The sequence below is a fragment of the Myzus persicae genome, unplaced genomic scaffold (genome assembly GCF_001856785.1).
Source record: "Myzus persicae strain clone G006 unplaced genomic scaffold, MPER_G0061.0, whole genome shotgun sequence".
In the NCBI taxonomy this organism is placed as follows: domain Eukaryota; kingdom Metazoa; phylum Arthropoda; class Insecta; order Hemiptera; family Aphididae; genus Myzus; species Myzus persicae.
The window spans coordinates 223220-240013 of NW_019103443.1; the positions used below are offsets into that span (position 1 = coordinate 223220).

General features: G+C 29.5%; 3 protein-coding genes across 3 annotated transcripts; all 3 read left to right on the plus strand.

The window, feature by feature from the left end:
* Nucleotides 1–2355: 2355 nt before the first annotated feature.
* Nucleotides 2356–6495, plus strand: LOC111034548 (wee1-like protein kinase 2). The gene is made up of 2 exons (XM_022315823.1): nucleotides 2356–2714; nucleotides 4130–6495. Exon 2 carries the CDS (start codon nucleotides 4220–4222, stop codon nucleotides 5765–5767), a length of 1548 nt encoding a protein of 515 aa, XP_022171515.1. The 5' UTR covers nucleotides 2356–2714; nucleotides 4130–4219; the 3' UTR covers nucleotides 5768–6495.
* Nucleotides 6496–8214: 1719 nt separating this feature from the next.
* LOC111034539 (28S ribosomal protein S31, mitochondrial) lies at nucleotides 8215–9794 on the plus strand. The gene is made up of 2 exons (XM_022315811.1): nucleotides 8215–8503; nucleotides 8583–9794. Exon 2 carries the CDS (start codon nucleotides 8625–8627, stop codon nucleotides 9735–9737), a length of 1113 nt encoding a protein of 370 aa, XP_022171503.1. The 5' UTR covers nucleotides 8215–8503; nucleotides 8583–8624; the 3' UTR covers nucleotides 9738–9794.
* A 627-nt stretch (nucleotides 9795–10421) lies between these two features.
* LOC111034538 (sentrin-specific protease 1-like) lies at nucleotides 10422–13001 on the plus strand. Its single transcript, XM_022315810.1, has 4 exons — nucleotides 10422–10752; nucleotides 11221–11737; nucleotides 11799–12480; nucleotides 12552–13001. Exons 2-4 carry the CDS (start codon nucleotides 11281–11283, stop codon nucleotides 12976–12978), a joined length of 1566 nt encoding a protein of 521 aa, XP_022171502.1. The 5' UTR covers nucleotides 10422–10752; nucleotides 11221–11280; the 3' UTR covers nucleotides 12979–13001.
* The last annotated feature ends 3793 nt before the right edge of the window (nucleotides 13002–16794 follow it).

A 16794-nucleotide genomic window follows, 5' to 3' on the forward strand; every position in this document is an offset into this window, starting at 1 on the left:
ATATATACTCTACGCCTTACTTGGAGGAAATAGGTAGGTTTATTTATTTTTGTTTATACCTATTTAATTAAGCATAAAGCAATTTATTACCATACGAAATGCGAATAAAAGTTTATTGTTTACTTAACTAAACAAATTAAAAGGTGTATTAAGGTGCATAAAGGACTTAAATTTAATTTTGAATAATTTTATTAATCAAGTATTGAAGTATGGACAACTACGGAGTTACAAAACAGATTAATTATCGTGTTATTAATTATAGTGCTTCAGCAACCATAGAATAAAGACAGGATTTTTTTTAATTGACTACCACTTAAACAATGTTTTATGCACGAAATTTAACTCAAATTTCATTATCAACAATCACGAACATCCGGAAATGATGACGAAATTTGTCTTCAGTACTAATACTTACCTAAATAAAAAGTACATTATTGACATTTTATAATATGACTTTTAATTTTTAAACCTTAAAAATATTACTAGAACAAGTTAAAAATACTTAAAATCATATATTTGTATTTTCCATATTACATTAATGTAGTTTTTTGTACTACATAAATATTTAGCATACAATTATACAAGTGCAAACGAAAGTAAAAAATTGGGAACGAGGTAGAATAATAATATATTACAGACCTGCAGTTGCAATGTATAATTGCACTTTTATATTATTGGTTGACTCGTCTGACGGATATAGTGGATATAGGCAATAAGTTTTATTATTGCTTTCAAAAAACTACTCTAAAATATACAATAATTTTGTAACCAAACATTTATCGTTTAATTATATATTTCAACATCAATAATTTCCGGTATAATTACTGTAATGACCACTAAAAATATTTATAGCTACACTTGACTAGCTGCCACTTGCCAACAAGTATACAAATTATTTTAATAATAATCAAATATTTGTGATATTATTATGTAGATCAAAGATCTAAAGTTATTAGTTATTACCTAGAATTAGTTGAATGCGTCGTCGAGAAAATGAAAACAAACAGTAAAAACCCTATAGACGAATGTTATAAGGTAATAGAAATCATATCATCATAATAATATCTAAATAGGTTTTTTTTTGTTTTGGATCAAAATAAATAGGATATGAGTCACAATAATTTGATGTCATATTTTTTTTTTACCGAGTAAAATTGTTCTTTATTTATTGAATACCCACATAATTATTTCCCATTGTCCAAAATTCTTTATTATACAATATTATTTCTTTTCTTCGTAAATTTGTAACAGAACAATTTCAAGCACGGCCGCACGGGGGGAGCTCATTAGTCATAAATACATTTTAAGTAATTCTGTTATAGAGTTTAATGTAATTCAGCCATGCAGGTATATTTTATATTTTTATACGTACGATATCTAAAATATGGTCTTCAAACCTTATTGTAATCTCGATCAATTGGCTATTTTATTTATTACCTATTTATTTTATGCAACCTATATTATGACCATATTAATATGTTTAAAAAACAATCAAATTTCGTTAATAAAAACTAAATGTTTTATAAATGTATTAACATTTATCTTTCAATTATAAGGTCAAACTTTAATGTCGAGATCTGCAATAGTGCAATAATGCAGCATAATATCTTAAGGATTAAGCTAAGGTGAATGGAACAGCCAGAATTGGTTAAGAGGGGGGGGGGTTTAAATATACTTGCTATAGTACAGATAATTTACGAAACTGGTTCAGAATAATAAATGTAATATTTTTTTTAAATAAGTAATAAATAAATAGTAATTTATCTAGACATACATAAAGCGGAGCACGCGAACTAAAATTACGCGGGCGCAATTATAAACAAACGCACGTGGGACAAGAAAACGAAAACGACGACAATAACAACAACAACAACAACAACATTTGGCAGGTCTTGAAACGCCGTGTAGTATAATTTGTGTAGTTCCGAGTTCGGTATCAGGACGTTACGTATGTTATAGGCATTAACCATAATGCAGCTGATGCAGTTCGGCTGCCGCAGCTGCAGCTGTTACCGTCCCGCTATTTCCATATTTTTTATTATTTTTCCCCCTTCGCCCGACGATAACGATAACAATAACAAATAACACGACAATAATAAAAGGCTTCGGCGGCGGTGCATGATGCAGCAGCCCTCCAAAAAGCGAGCAACAGCTGCCATGCCGTCGTCGTCGTTTTCCCGCGCTTTACCTTAGCACGACAACAATCACCCGCCCGTTTGCGTTAGAGTGTTGGACACACTGCGTGCCGCAGTGTCGCCGGACCGCTGTCACATGACCCGCACCGGCCAATCCGGTGGCTTGGCGCTCTACGTGCCGCACATTTTTCGGCTCTTCTTGATATTATTTTAACAATGTTATTACAATTATCTCGACGACCCGACATCCCTATGAGTCATGCGCGCTCCAGCCCGCTAGTCAAGTTTTTATCGCCAGTTTCAAGTTGTTCGCTCGTTTAATTTTGTTATATTCGCGTAATCGCGTTTAAATCCTGTTAGAAGCCGACGGGTTTCTGCCTTCTCATCACTGTTCGTTTCGTTTTTTTGTTGTTATTGCGTCGTTTCCACGGCGACCTGCCCTCGAACACCGTCAACTGTCAATTCGCTTTCGAAACTAGTGGTTTTTATCCGTGGTGAAAGTGTTTTTTTTTTAAAAATCATTTGTTCTCACATCCGTCGGACCACAGTATCGACGATCGAAAATGTCCTCGCAGCCATGTAAGTACACAAACTACAGTTTTAAATTAATTATTATCCTGGTATATTAGAAAAGTAGGTACTACTCTGACTGCTGTAGGTACTTGGTTGAACATTTTTTTTTAAACATGATTTCATGCTTGTGACCGGATTACGCAGTATTTAGATTCATATTTGTCGTATAATGTATAATTGAAGTTTTGGTTAGTTCATCGGTAACCAATTAAAGATTGCTCATGTTGAGACTAAGGTACATTTTAATAATATCAAATGAACAACGAACCGCTAGTTATACCTACCTAATTCTATACAATAATTCCGTTTATATCAATTATAAGTTCTTAACCTTTAAAAAATAATCTTTTTTTTTCATTTTGAATATAATTTATTTAAAACTTCATGAAATTATAATTTAATAAACAATAAACCAATAGTTTTATTGGCTTAACTTTTGTAATAGATCTTAGGATTGATACTTTTAACTTGGCAATTTCAATCTGTAATTTATTAATGTTATGTAATAATTATATTTAATTTTGCATTGGAAAATTACAGGGAATTTCATGAATCATTATTAATTAATTTAATCATTTATATTTTCATGGCCAGATTTGTTTATTTTTAGTACAAAACTTGTTTTACTAAAATAGTTGGATGCTAGGTATATTTTAATACCTACAAGTACAAATGGGACTATTTTTTTTTTACACATGAAAAATAGTTAACTAACCTAGGTACCTAGTCCTTGTAGATAGGTAGTTGGTAATAGTATAATACAGTAATACAGTGATCGCCGCTTATTGGATTCACTTTGGGACCTGGCCATTTGAGTCCATTAACCGAATGAGTCAATAAAGCAAATTACCCAAAAAATTTTTTTAAAAATCCTTAAATTTAAAACTTAGGTATTTTATTAAATATATTTATTGAAATTCAAGGTATGTTTGTATAAAATTAAAATAATATGTAATATTATAATGTATGTAAAATCTAATTAATTTTCGATAAAAATCCATCTAGGGTTGATTGGATTTTCCCTTCTTGGGCCAACTTCATAATCATATCTTTGTAAGATTTATGTTGCTGAATAAGTCAAAATCGCCTCTTTGCTGAATCCCTCTATGTAAAATTTGAATCACAAAATACTGGTACCGACTTATTTTGCATTTATAACACGTTTGTTCAGTGTATGTACATATTCAATTTATTTATCTAATTTTCAAATGACCCTATTAACCGGTGTGAGTCGAATAATCAAATTTTTTGCTGTGTGTTAGTATATGTGCAAATCGGGACCAGCCGTTTTGAGTCTAATAAACAAATGAGTCAATTAACCGTGACTGTACTTATTTTATTTTGATAATTGTCATTCACATGGTATAAATAATGTAGTTTTATTAATTTAACAGTAAAATTGACTATACATTTTTTTTCAGGTCTTGCATAACTCAAGATAGTGTTTACAATGTTCAATTTGTTTGTTGACAAATTATACCTGAAAAAAATACAAATTTATTTGACCAATCATGGACGGCGTGGACGTACAACGACTTTACAGCCCAGTTTCATTGTTACCTAGACGTTTGAATTTCAGTGACTCTGATGAAACTTGTCTTATTGCTGCCAACACACAAGATTCTCCTAAAACACCACCTAATCATTTACATTATATTCCACCCATAACACCTGTCATTCGTAAACATCGATCTACAATACCATTGAGATTTGTTGATCATTTAGCTTCACCTTCAAAAGCTGATTCACCTCAAAAAGATGAAGTATCGTATTCACCTCCTATAAAGAGAATTTGTGTTCTTAAATACGAAGAAGGTATATTGGATAGATCACAATGTTCTGAAAAATCTAAATTATGTGAAAATAGGAATTCATGTCAATTACTCAATGAATCTACAGTATCTAAACATAAAAAAATTAGCATAAACCCGTTCTCTCCAGCAGCAACTGACTTACGGTTAAAATGGACAAATAACAATAACAATAATAATAATAATGAATCATCAACACTTGACAACTGGTCTAAAGATTTAACAAATGTTGAGCTAACTGATCTTAAAGTATCCAGGTATTCTAAAGAATTTAAAGTAGAAGATCTTATTGGAAAAGGAGATTTTGGTGAGGTTTATAAATGTATTAACATGCTAGAAGGACTGCCATATGCTATTAAAAAAACACTTAAAAAAGTAGTTGGAACTAGACGAGAAAATTATGCACGTAAAGAGATATATGCTAATGCTGCCTTAAGTAGTCATCCAAATATAGTTGCTTATCATTCTGCATGGAATGAGAGTAATTCAATTTTTTTACAACTTGAATATTGCGATGGTGGAAATCTAGATGAAATGATATTTACCAAGCACCACAATTTCAATAATGCTGACATCGAGCGTTTATTATCTCATTTAGCAAGTGGCCTTCGATATATGCATATTTCAAAAATGGTACACTTAGACATCAAACCTGCAAACATCATGATAAGTCATTCTAAGCTCATGAAAACAGATGAATATGATAGAGATATAATTTACAAAATTGGTGATCTTGGTCATGCAGCGCATACAGACAATTTAAGTGATGTGGAAGATGGCGATGGGCGATATTTACCTAAAGAAATGTTAAGTGGAAAATATGATAGTTCAACAATAATGAAAGTTGATATATTTTCATTAGGAATGACTGCATATGAAGCCATTTCAGCTTTAAGATTGCCAAGTGATGGACCAGAATGGCATTTTTTAAGAGATGGATTTGTACCAGATATAGAAAATTTTGGATTAAGTTTGCTTATAGCAAATATGATTGATCCAAATCCTCTTAATCGACCAAATGCTATTGATGTATGCAATAGTGTTACGTTAAAAATGTCGGAATCAGCTGAGATCTCTTCTTTACAATTTAAAAAGGAATATTTAGCCAGTTGTAGAAAAACACAATCTGCAAAATGTTTCTCAACTACAAAATCTACCACTACCTCTAAACGAGTCTCGATGGCTTTAAGCACATGGCATAAGCGGCGTCTGGTTGGACAAAAATCGAAGCGGTACTATTCATTTTGAAAGTACAATATTGTAACTTACTTAACTCTGTTTTTTCTATGTTTAGATTGTAACTTGAACTCTGTGATGATAATTATAGTTTTTTTTTTTGTAAAAAGGGTCTCAAATTATTTTTTTATAAAAAGTTTGTGAATTTTTTATTGTATACGTTTTATGAAAATATGTGATTTTTCTATAGTTACGCTAGTTATAAATAACATAAGTTATTTGCGGCATGATAAACATTTCTTCGTCACAAGCTGTGATACAGCACTCTTTAATATTATACTTAATGTTTTATTATTTTTGCTCAGTGTGCATACAAAAAGAAGTTGTCATATTGTCATTATACTTCTGAAATTAATTTCGGTTTGCAATAAATATTGTTTAAAATTGTATAATTACAAAACTATTATTAAAGTCCTTAAAGTACAGAAATAAAGGCAAATTTATTATTTAAATCTCTAACTTTAAGTATTTAATGAATTACATATTAATATTAATTTTTAAACCTTCTAATATAACAACTAAATTCAAATAATATAACAACTATTGCTGTTTTACATTTACAGCATTAGATACATTATATTTTAATATTAAATAATTAAAGTGTAATGTATATGTTATGTTTATATTTCATCATGTAAAAAGTATATCTAACTTAAATTCTTGTTTACAAATAGTTTTGTTTTTAATAATTTTGATAATTTTTATTAATATACTGGCCGAAATGATTTTTAATATAAAATATTGAGTTCTTGGTATTATTATTATAATTTTTTTTTTGTTAATAAAAAATGTTTTTAGTTTTATTATTATATAATATGTTGAATATAATCTGTTTTACACCTATTATTATAACATTTTTTAAAAAATAAAACTCACTTTATTAATGTTTTAAATTTAGCCTATATAAAAAAAACTTGGAGTGCATAAAATGCATTATGGGTAGTTTACTTTATTTATGTCTTTAAGTTTTATTTATGTTTTTACATTAAGTTTTAAACTGTAATAATTAAGATTATTTTCTCTTCAATGCCAACAATAATACTAGCGTAAATACTATGAATATATTAATAACTTGTAATTTATTATTATTGTTAATACCTAATAACAATTGCTTTAATACGTTTAAGTTTATGTTACATTGTCTGTTTATTATGCATTACAATTTATTAGTTAAACAAAGTTACTGAACTGTTAAAAGAATACCTATGTTCATATTTAATGTTAAGATATTGATTGTAACAATTGATGTTATTTTATTAATTAAAAATAAATGATTAACAATAATATTTTCAATTCATTTATTTTAGATAACGTATTATAATGTTTGAGCTTGTTGGTTATGATATTTAAGTAGTTGATTTTTTATTTTGAAAGCATGTTAATATAAAAATCAGAACACTATTCATGTGTAGATTTAATAATTTCAACCATAATAATTAAATATGAACGATTCATTGGAAATTATAACTGAAATCAGTATAAAATGTTATTTTAATAAGAACAATAAATTAAATTTGTGAGGAATCAGGTACTGAATTGTTCCTAGAGCTCGATCAAAAATGGTTAACTTTATTTTTATTTGTGGCTGAAAGACACTGGAAAACCGAAGTTCCAAAACACTTTTGTGTTGGGAACAATTTTTGTAATAGCAAGAATCTTATTATTACATTCTGTGGTCCAATTGAAGGGCATTGTAAAATAAAAAAAATGTATTATTATACTAAATATAAAGATGATAGCATCAATAATCGAAGAACGACAATTAGTCAACTGAATGGAATTAAATTACGACCATTTTATTATTACAGAAGGCATGTATTTTAATTAATTTAAATCGTTTATGTTTTGATGAATTTGAATCAAATTCAAAATCAAAAAACAAGGAGTATGTGAAATGTCAATTTTCAACTGAAATTGTTTGTGTCTTGCGAGTCTTAACTTTAATGAATCAGTCATAAATGTGCCGACTGCCGGTGTCACGGACAAAGATCTATATAATAATAATAATATATTAATATATAATATTATGTAAAAGATAATTCGTGACATCTCACATTATCGTCTTTTATCTATGGATGAGATGTCAAGTGAGGTTTAGATGGGTTTCGTGAGGTTTAATCTACCCTAAAGCTGCTAACGGCGTTGGCCGGTATTATTATTTAGTTCTAAAATAATTCGATAACAGCAGCGCCATCTACTGCCGCCGTGTTATACTAACCCCTAATACGTACGTAAGAAATTGGCCGTCACGGCTCTTCAGTTTCCTGAAAGATGAGATGTTAAGTGAGGTTTAGATGGGTTTCGTGAGGTTTAGATGGGTTTAGTGAGGTTTAGATGGGTTTCGTGAGGTTTAATCTACCCTAACGCTGGTAACGGCTATTATCTTTTATCTATGATCGTAATTCAGTTGACTGTTATCAATTATCATTTATTTTGATTTCTCGTCCTGTTATCAAATAGTCGGAAACACTGCTTTTCTAAAATGCCGTCCTAAGTCCTAACACGAGTCTTGACTTATAAATTATTTTTTCTTGAGCACTCTGAGTGAATAATATATGATATAGGTGGGTAGCTATTTCCTATTGGCTACTAATTATTATATTGTTTAAAATCGTTTTTATTATCATCAGTTTTAGACATTAACATTTTAAATCAATGTTATTATTTACAAATAATAGCATTGTAAAGTAAGTTTATTGTTTGAACTTTTTAAGTTGACATTTTGATTTCGTACTCCTGAAAATACAAGTAAGATAAATGATTGTTTTTAGTACTTATCTCGGTCTGAATAACAGTTTTTATTTGTATTTTTTATTAATTTTTTTAGGAAATTTAGAAGTATAGAATATCAGTAACTACAATATTCAACATGAATTCCACTCTGTCTCTCAAGTGTTTACCATATATTAACGGTTCAAAACGTAATGCTATTCGTGGTGTTTATTGTCTAACTCAACGTTTTAAATCAGATGATGATAATAGTTCAAAAAAAAACCAATTAGCTGTTGACAAACTAAATGATCTACTGAAAACCATGAAGAAAGGGAATGACACCGAAATGCCTCCTCAACAATCTAAACCTATTGAATTGGCGAAACCTAGACAATTGGCCAGAAAAGCGGAACAAAAAAAACAAGAAACTGATGATTCTAAACAAAATAAGCCATTGGGTGAAAAATTATCTGATGCAGCCACCAAAGTTGCCCAATCAATTGGAGGTGATACCAATAAAACTAAATCAGATTTATTGAATTTGCTGAGAATTTACAACAATGAACCTGATAACTCTTCTGAAAAAAAGGTGAAATCTTCGGTTCAGTTAGATGATTTACTATCTGGAATGAAAATTGATCGTACCCAATCTAAAAAGTCTCCAGAGTTTAGTGATGTCGATAGAGCTCAACGAGTAAGAGAATTGTTAGGCCACAGTTCAGGTGATCATCAAAGAACTAAAAAATACAGAAAGCCAATGGATAATTATATGCCTATTAATTTATTTAGCAGTGAACCTCTTGGTATATTTAAAAACATTGACACGAACAAAGATATTCCAACATTGCCTACTTGGGATCGATTGCATGAAAAGAGTTTACAAACAGCAGTAACACATCCACCGAAAAATATTTATGAACAAATGATTATTTGGACGGAACAAGGAAAATTGTGGGAATTTCCTATTAATAACGAACAAGGTATGGACGATGAAAGCAATGTGTTTTTTGCGGAACATGTGTTCTTAGAACCACTAATTGATGAATGGTGCCCGAAGAAAGGACCAATCAGACATTTTATGGAATTAGTATGTGTTGGATTGTCAAAAAATCCATTCCTATCTGTTGAAGAAAAAAAAGATCACATAAATTGGTTCAGGCAGTATTTCTATGAGAAAAATCAACTTTTGAGTGAAGTTGGTGCATTCGAAATTAAGTCATTACCAGAAAATGTTAAGGAATATTATAAACCTTCAATTCCAGATGAATAAAATAAATAAATAAATATTTGTAGTGTAGAGCATTTAAATAGTTAATAAACTATTTTACAATATACGTTTTGTTTACTTATTTAAATTAACTAATTTTTTTAACGTAAGTGTTACAAAATCATAGATTTGGTTAGAATCTGGAATGGCATATTTCTAGATTCTAAGCGGAGCACCTAACAAGGAATGTGCAAATGGCTTTCCAATAATGTATTTTATTTTATATTTTGTGCCATACGAGACATTTTGAAACAGAAACATAACTATAATCAGTTGAGTTTTCTTTTCAACAATGCCGGAGGTTTCCGCTTTCAGGTAGATAGTTAAAACTAAGTTACAGTTGGTATTCGGAGTTAAAAGAAGAAAATTCTTACGTTTTTGTTAACAATTGAGAAAACCCGTAGTAAATGACTGAAATATTATTGTAAGGTACTAGTTTAGTAGTTTTCATTGTTTTCAAAGTCTTATGTAATTTGTTGAATCTCATAAACAGTTACAGTAGAGACTTGAAAGTCGAAATGTTGATGTTCAAGTGTTCAACTGTTATGTCAGGCTGACATTGACACATTGTTAGTCCACTTAGTCTTGCATGTTGTTGGTCACACTGATAAAATCTTTGTTTCTTTTTCTATTCCGTGCTACACTGCTATTTGCACTGCGAAAACTAAAATGTGCGTGCATCGTGATTCGTGCACCTAGATTTTAAAATGTGTTCTCAATTTGATAGCTTGATGCCCTGTTAGTTGATAGATAGCAGGTTTTAAGGTTTTTAGTTTTTACTTGTTACTGTAACGGGACAAGTTCTTTCTGGTCGCTCATTTGCAGATTGATTTACGTAAACTTACCTTAAATATTAATATGTTTATGTCTTAGCTATTACCTATTAATCTAATTAATATAATGCCAAAATTGTGAGTGGAAATTTAATTTTGACTCGAATGCGCACTGTCTTCTGTTCAACACTAATCGTCAGAAATTGTATTTCAGCTATCACCTATATTCGCAGACCTGTGTAATAGTAAGCATTCATCTATTTATACCTAGGTTCAATATCAAGGGTTTATGTTTTACAAAATTTGATCGCTAGTTGTCAGTCACAAAAATCGTAATACACTCTTACCATGATAGCCCGCTGCTATTCATCTATCCCAAAAACGATGACATCTTATATATATTGTGCTTACCTATATAATTTAAATGAAGATCAATATCGATCTAGACTTGGTAACATGTACAGGTGCCTATTTATAGTAATATTTGATACATTTTAAGTCACTTTTGGTACTTTCCTGTCATACGGGACCTTGTTTTGTGAAACACTACAATATTTTTATCCAAGACTATCAAAATTTGTCCACTTTCCCATTATCCCGGACTAGGTACCCCATTTATATTATTGAACCATATTAAATTCTTTGTGAATTTTTTTAATATTGTTGGTTACAGATATACTTATTATTACTACTTATTTTCTGTTTTATTTCAGCTGTTACAATTTTGCTGCCCAATATTCATTTCAAATTATCCTTTATGTTACATTTATGTTATGGGTTTCTTAAGATCATTAAGGAATATAAAAAACTGGTTCACTGACAAGGCTGGACTTTCTGGACCTAAAGGACCAACAAAACGTAAACACGAAGAATGCGAAACTATAAGTAATAAAAGAGTGCGCATGGATGATAGCCTTGTAGAAATTGTTGAGATCAGTGATGAATTCCTATCTGAAACCGAAGAGGTGGAAATCACTGAACCTGGGCCATCAACTGTACCGCTCAGAGCCAGTCCTCCTGTTATGCTCATTGAGGGTAGACAGCATCCAAGAAGAACTATGTCACCAGTTAGGACTATAGATCTAACTGAAAGTAATGATGAAGATGTCAAAGTTAAAATTATTCGATCGTATAGTCTATCAAATCCACAACTTATAAGTAACAGAAGTACAGAATTGGTCAGAAGTGCTAGTACCAAAGCTATCCGAGAAGAAAGATCTTCAATTAAAGGTAAAAAAATAATGTTGTATACGTATTTTATATTTTAAATTAATACCATCTTAATCAATAGGATCAAAACCATTAAGTTTGAGTATGGAAGGTGGATTTTCTGCATTAAAAATTAATGATACATCAACTAATGCTAGCATGGATAAATCATTTGCAATGATTTTAAAACATTATGTTACTCCAAAACCAGAAACCAACATTTTGTCAGTTTCCAGTTCTAGATCGCCAATGAGTAATCATAAAGAAAATATTTTAAATCAATCTAAATCATCTCAAACATCTGGTAAAGAAAATTTAGATGTTCCAGAATTAAGTATTTATAGCAATAGAATTATCAAGAAAGAGTTGTTTTATGAACGTATATTAAGAAAATTCAAAGAGAAACAAGCAGATGCCATTTTAACTTCTGCTACAAGAATCCAACTAAAATCACCCGACGATATTTTCCAAGAAAAACTAGAGATTATGAAAAAAGAATTAGATACAAATGAACCACAAAAGAAAAATGAAGTTTTTCCTGGTTATTCTGAAGAAGTAGTTGAATCGATTAAACTTCAATTGTCTGGTTCATTAAATGAGTACATTGTTCAAGGGAAAACTATTAAAAAAATGGATTTGAAAACTGTATATGGTTCTTCTGCTTGGTTAAATGATGAAGTTATAAATCATTATTTGAGTATGATAGTTGCACGTGATCCAACTAACATTCACACGTTTGATACATTCTTTTATTCTAAATTATCGTAAGTTATAAGATTTATAATTCACTAATATTTAACTTGTTATTTAACTTATATATTAATTGTTTGTATAGATCACAAGGATATCAATCTGTTCGTCGGTGGTCAAGAAAAAAAGATATATTTGCATGTAAAAAAATGTTCAGTCCTATTCACCTGGGCAACCATTGGTGTCTTATATGTGTAAACTTCATTGAAAAAACTGTAAAATATTACGATAGTTTGGGTCATCCAAATCCTAAATGTTTAAATCTAATTTTTGACTATCTTAAACAAGAGTATGAGAACAAGAAGAATGAACAATTTAACAGTAGTGGATGGCAAATAATGGAAGCCGAGGATTGTCCTTCACAAAAGAATGGTTATGATTGTGGAGTGTTTACTTGTATCAATGCAGAGTACCTATCTCGTGATGCAAAACTGGATTTTGTACAAGATGATATGCCTAAGTTAAGGCATAGGATATGTTATGAGATCTTAAACAATCGTTTATGTTATTAAACTAAATCATTTGTTTCCTATAATATTGAGTTAATTTTATTCTTATTTTTTCAAGTTCTATAGAGTATTACATATGTTGGTGAATATAAAGAAGATTGACAAGAGGAATAACATTCCTTAATTACCTAATTAGTTTCTTTTAAAAATGTATGAGTTCTACTGTTAATATTTTACAGAATTTTCTTTTTATTTCATAATTTTAATAAAAATGTTAGCCTAAATATGATTAAATAATATTTGGTATTGCTGTATGTATGTATGTATGTAATTATATATTAAAAAAATTATACCATGAAATTGAATCCAGTTCCTATTATGTAGCCATTTAGGACAATTCTTGTTGAAATTTAACTGAATGAAATTAGAATTACTGTTAATACATCTTTAAAATCAAAGTTACAATTATAACTTAGACATACAATTAATTAAAAGGCTGAATAATTCAATAAATATTAAATAGGGTTTATCTTGTATTTAAATATTATAATTTAATACATTATTATGTTTAAGATCTTATTATCATTTCACTACACTATCTTAATATTCTAGCTATTTTGAATTTTTACTATTTTAATGTTTAGACATAAAGTACATCTATTTATTAAATACAATTTATCTATTTTAATATACTTGTTCAATTGTACCAATTTCTCATCAAATATCTATCGTCCATTGAAAATGATTAAAATTGAATTTTTGAGTAATTCTCAAACTATCATTTTAAAATAGTATACAATTGAAACATTTTAATAAAAAGTAAATACAATTATAATTAATTACTATCTCATAATTTTATTTTATTTATGTACTTTTTAATATATTGTTGACTAAATTGGTATTGTGTTAATTGTATCTATTAAAACAATTGAATTATTGAAAAGTATTTTTATATTATGTATTGTAGCTTTTCTCAGTATTATATTATACAAGTTTCTAGTAAAAAGCGTATTAATTTTTTTTGTAATTTACAATATAATTTTATAAGTTATTATTTTATTTATTTTTTTTATTGAACTTAAACCCGGTGACTAAGGCCATTAGCTGTTGTAAGGGTAAGGTTGGTAAGGAAGGTTGTTTTTTTTTACGATTGTTATGGTAGGTAGTAAACACATGTATGTGTGGCAAAGTTTGTAACTACTATGAACCCTGGTGGTCACCCATCTGGGAGCCAGTAGCGGTAGCGTTTACTTACTCCAGGTCGCATTCTGTGACTGGCAGCAATCAATATGCTCTGTCTAGCCACATTATTTTATTTGTTACTTTAACAATGTACAACGTATCAATATTATAGTAAGATTAACAGTTAACACCCCCTCAAAAACATACCTTGTAGTAGGGGATATTGAGTTTAAATTTAAATCATACTTAATTAATTACAAATATATAATATATGCTATATAGTATGTAGTAACTTATAATTAGATATTATATAAAAAAATTCAAATGTATACTATCATACTATTAAAATCCATCGAGTGAATATAATTATTTAATTGTTTTAAGATGACTTGAACTAATATTAAATTTTCTAAAGAACGTAAATCCTACACAAATTACACTTTTTTGCCCTAATACTTTTCTAAACTTCATTAAATCTAAATTTGATATTTTTTTAGGCCTTGTGTTATATTTATTTAATATTGAATTTCAGAACTGCTCACGTTAAAATATTTTTTAAATAAAAGCAATAAATTAGAGTTCCAAAATGTTTGTATAAATTTGATGGTAGAGAAACATCTACCTTTATTTGGTACAGGTAATTTTACAGGTAACTCCTCTAGATAAATGTCTCATGTCTGTAGACGTCCATGATACAACTCCAAGCTACAATTCTATATGTCAAAATAGATTGTGCCACAGGGCGGAATATACTATTTTTAAAGAATTTATATTGAGAATAACTTATAAAAAAAGAGTATTATAAGTGAAGGAATGTAGTAAATATGTTCATTTGATTTGGAATGTTCATCAGTAATAACGATTAAACAATTATTGTGGTTGATACATTCATTTAAATTTAATCTGCTGATACCTTGATTTAAATGATTTTTATTACTTCTAAAAGAGTTAAACTTAGATTGTTGTAGGTTAAGAATTATCGAGCCAGAGTTTGACACGACCAATTTCAACGAAAAAACTGTGCTATTTTTTCCAAATTATCTTATGGTTATGGATACCATGACTATTAAAATGGTAACTAACAAGAAAAAATATGGGGTTGATGATCACACCCAAGCACCCCCCCCCCCTCAATTGCGCCTATGCACACGGCCCTGAGTTATTATATGTAAGTACCTACATATTTTTCATTATCTCCATCAATTAACAAAACTGTATATTCTGCAAGACATACCACCTTACCTGACTTTCCTATTAAATCCAAATTTAATAATCTATTTATGTAAATAACACATAATAATAACGGGCCAAGGACAGTACCTTGGGTTTCACCAAAATTTACTATAGCTCGTTGACTACATAGGTAGGTTGGTAGGTATATTATTAATTTTAGTACTATGAAACCTATAGTGGGTACAAGTATGACTGAAATATACTACCTACTTAATAAGTTACTCCTTTTATATCAGCATATTTCAAATTGTTAAAATTGTATAATCCACAAAGTTACAGGTTTTTCTTTATATTAAAAAAAAATACCAATATGAAAAAGTGTTGTCGATTGACGCTCGATTGTTTTATTAGTATCGACCATCACCAACTTATGAGGAACGTTGTATTAAATTTCTAAGTTTTTCAACCAAGTGAAAAAAATTTTACCGACAATAGTTTAAAAGTAAACTTATAAAAATCGAAATTTTCGCATTCCTATAAATATCCCAAAAGAGTAAAAATATATTGAAAATGTTACCTTTACCATGTATTGAAATTGATAGGTAATATAAACATTCTGTGAAAATATGTCACTTCAAACCTGTCTACAGTTTTTTTAGAGCTCCACCAAAAAGCATAACCTATTGTGTAGAAAATTGATTCCGAATAAGAGAATCACTGTTTTTTTTTTACGCTTCTGAAGATTACTGTGAATTTTTTACTTTTGACCACCTAAGTCCTAAGTACCAACTAGCTTCAATTTCCTACCAGAACAAAATTTAAAATGTTGAGGTAGAAAATCAAAGCATCTTTACTGGCTTACTGCCCCAAAAAGTGGATGACAAACACAAAAAAAATACATTGGAAAATCAATCAGCGCATTCATTGCTCCGCCCAGAATTTATTGTTCATCTTAAACACTGTAAAATGATTTATCATTGAATTCCAATTTAATACACACATTACACTCATTACAGTAATACAGTGACTTACTCAATGACACGGAGACGGGGTATACTAACACCAGGGGCGGCTCCAGAGACATTGTTACATTGTTGGGGGAGGGGGGGGGGCTAAGTCATAATTTTCAGAAAATTTGTTATTATAATATATTTCTTTTTGTTTTTAGCAATATGTACACAATTTTTATCTTGAGATCTTGGGAGTGAGTCGTCCCCGGGATACATTATATCTGACAGCGGCTACCTATTATCCCCTTTTTTTAATTTACCTACCTACTGGCTACTTCTAACAAAAATATTAATTTTTTCGCAACAGTATCTGTCGGATCTGTAACAGATGTAGGTAGGTATTTTAAGAAATGTGATCGCTTAAAACATTTAATTATGGAGTTCTAAAATGGCTCTACTCAAGAATGTTTTTAATATTTTGTCCAGAGTGCTAAGTTTTGTGGTAATTGAATCAGTTTGTCTTTTGATATATTTTTGACAAAAAAAAAAAATTACGACGTTTTCAAACATCTTA

Bases quoted from the DNA above. Each gene is read 5' to 3' on its own strand.
- LOC111034548 (XM_022315823.1), top strand. From the start codon at position 4,220: ATGGACGGCGTGGACGTACAACGACTTTACAGCCCAGTTTCATTGTTA.
- LOC111034539 (XM_022315811.1), top strand. From the start codon at position 8,625: ATGAATTCCACTCTGTCTCTCAAGTGTTTACCATATATTAACGGTTCA.
- LOC111034538 (XM_022315810.1), top strand. From the start codon at position 11,281: ATGGGTTTCTTAAGATCATTAAGGAATATAAAAAACTGGTTCACTGAC. The intron at 11,738-11,798 runs GTAAAAAAATAA...CTTAATCAATAG, and splicing joins AGAAAGATCTTCAATTAAAG to GATCAAAACCATTAAGTTTG. The intron at 12,481-12,551 runs GTAAGTTATAAG...TTGTTTGTATAG, and splicing joins TTCTTTTATTCTAAATTATC to ATCACAAGGATATCAATCTG.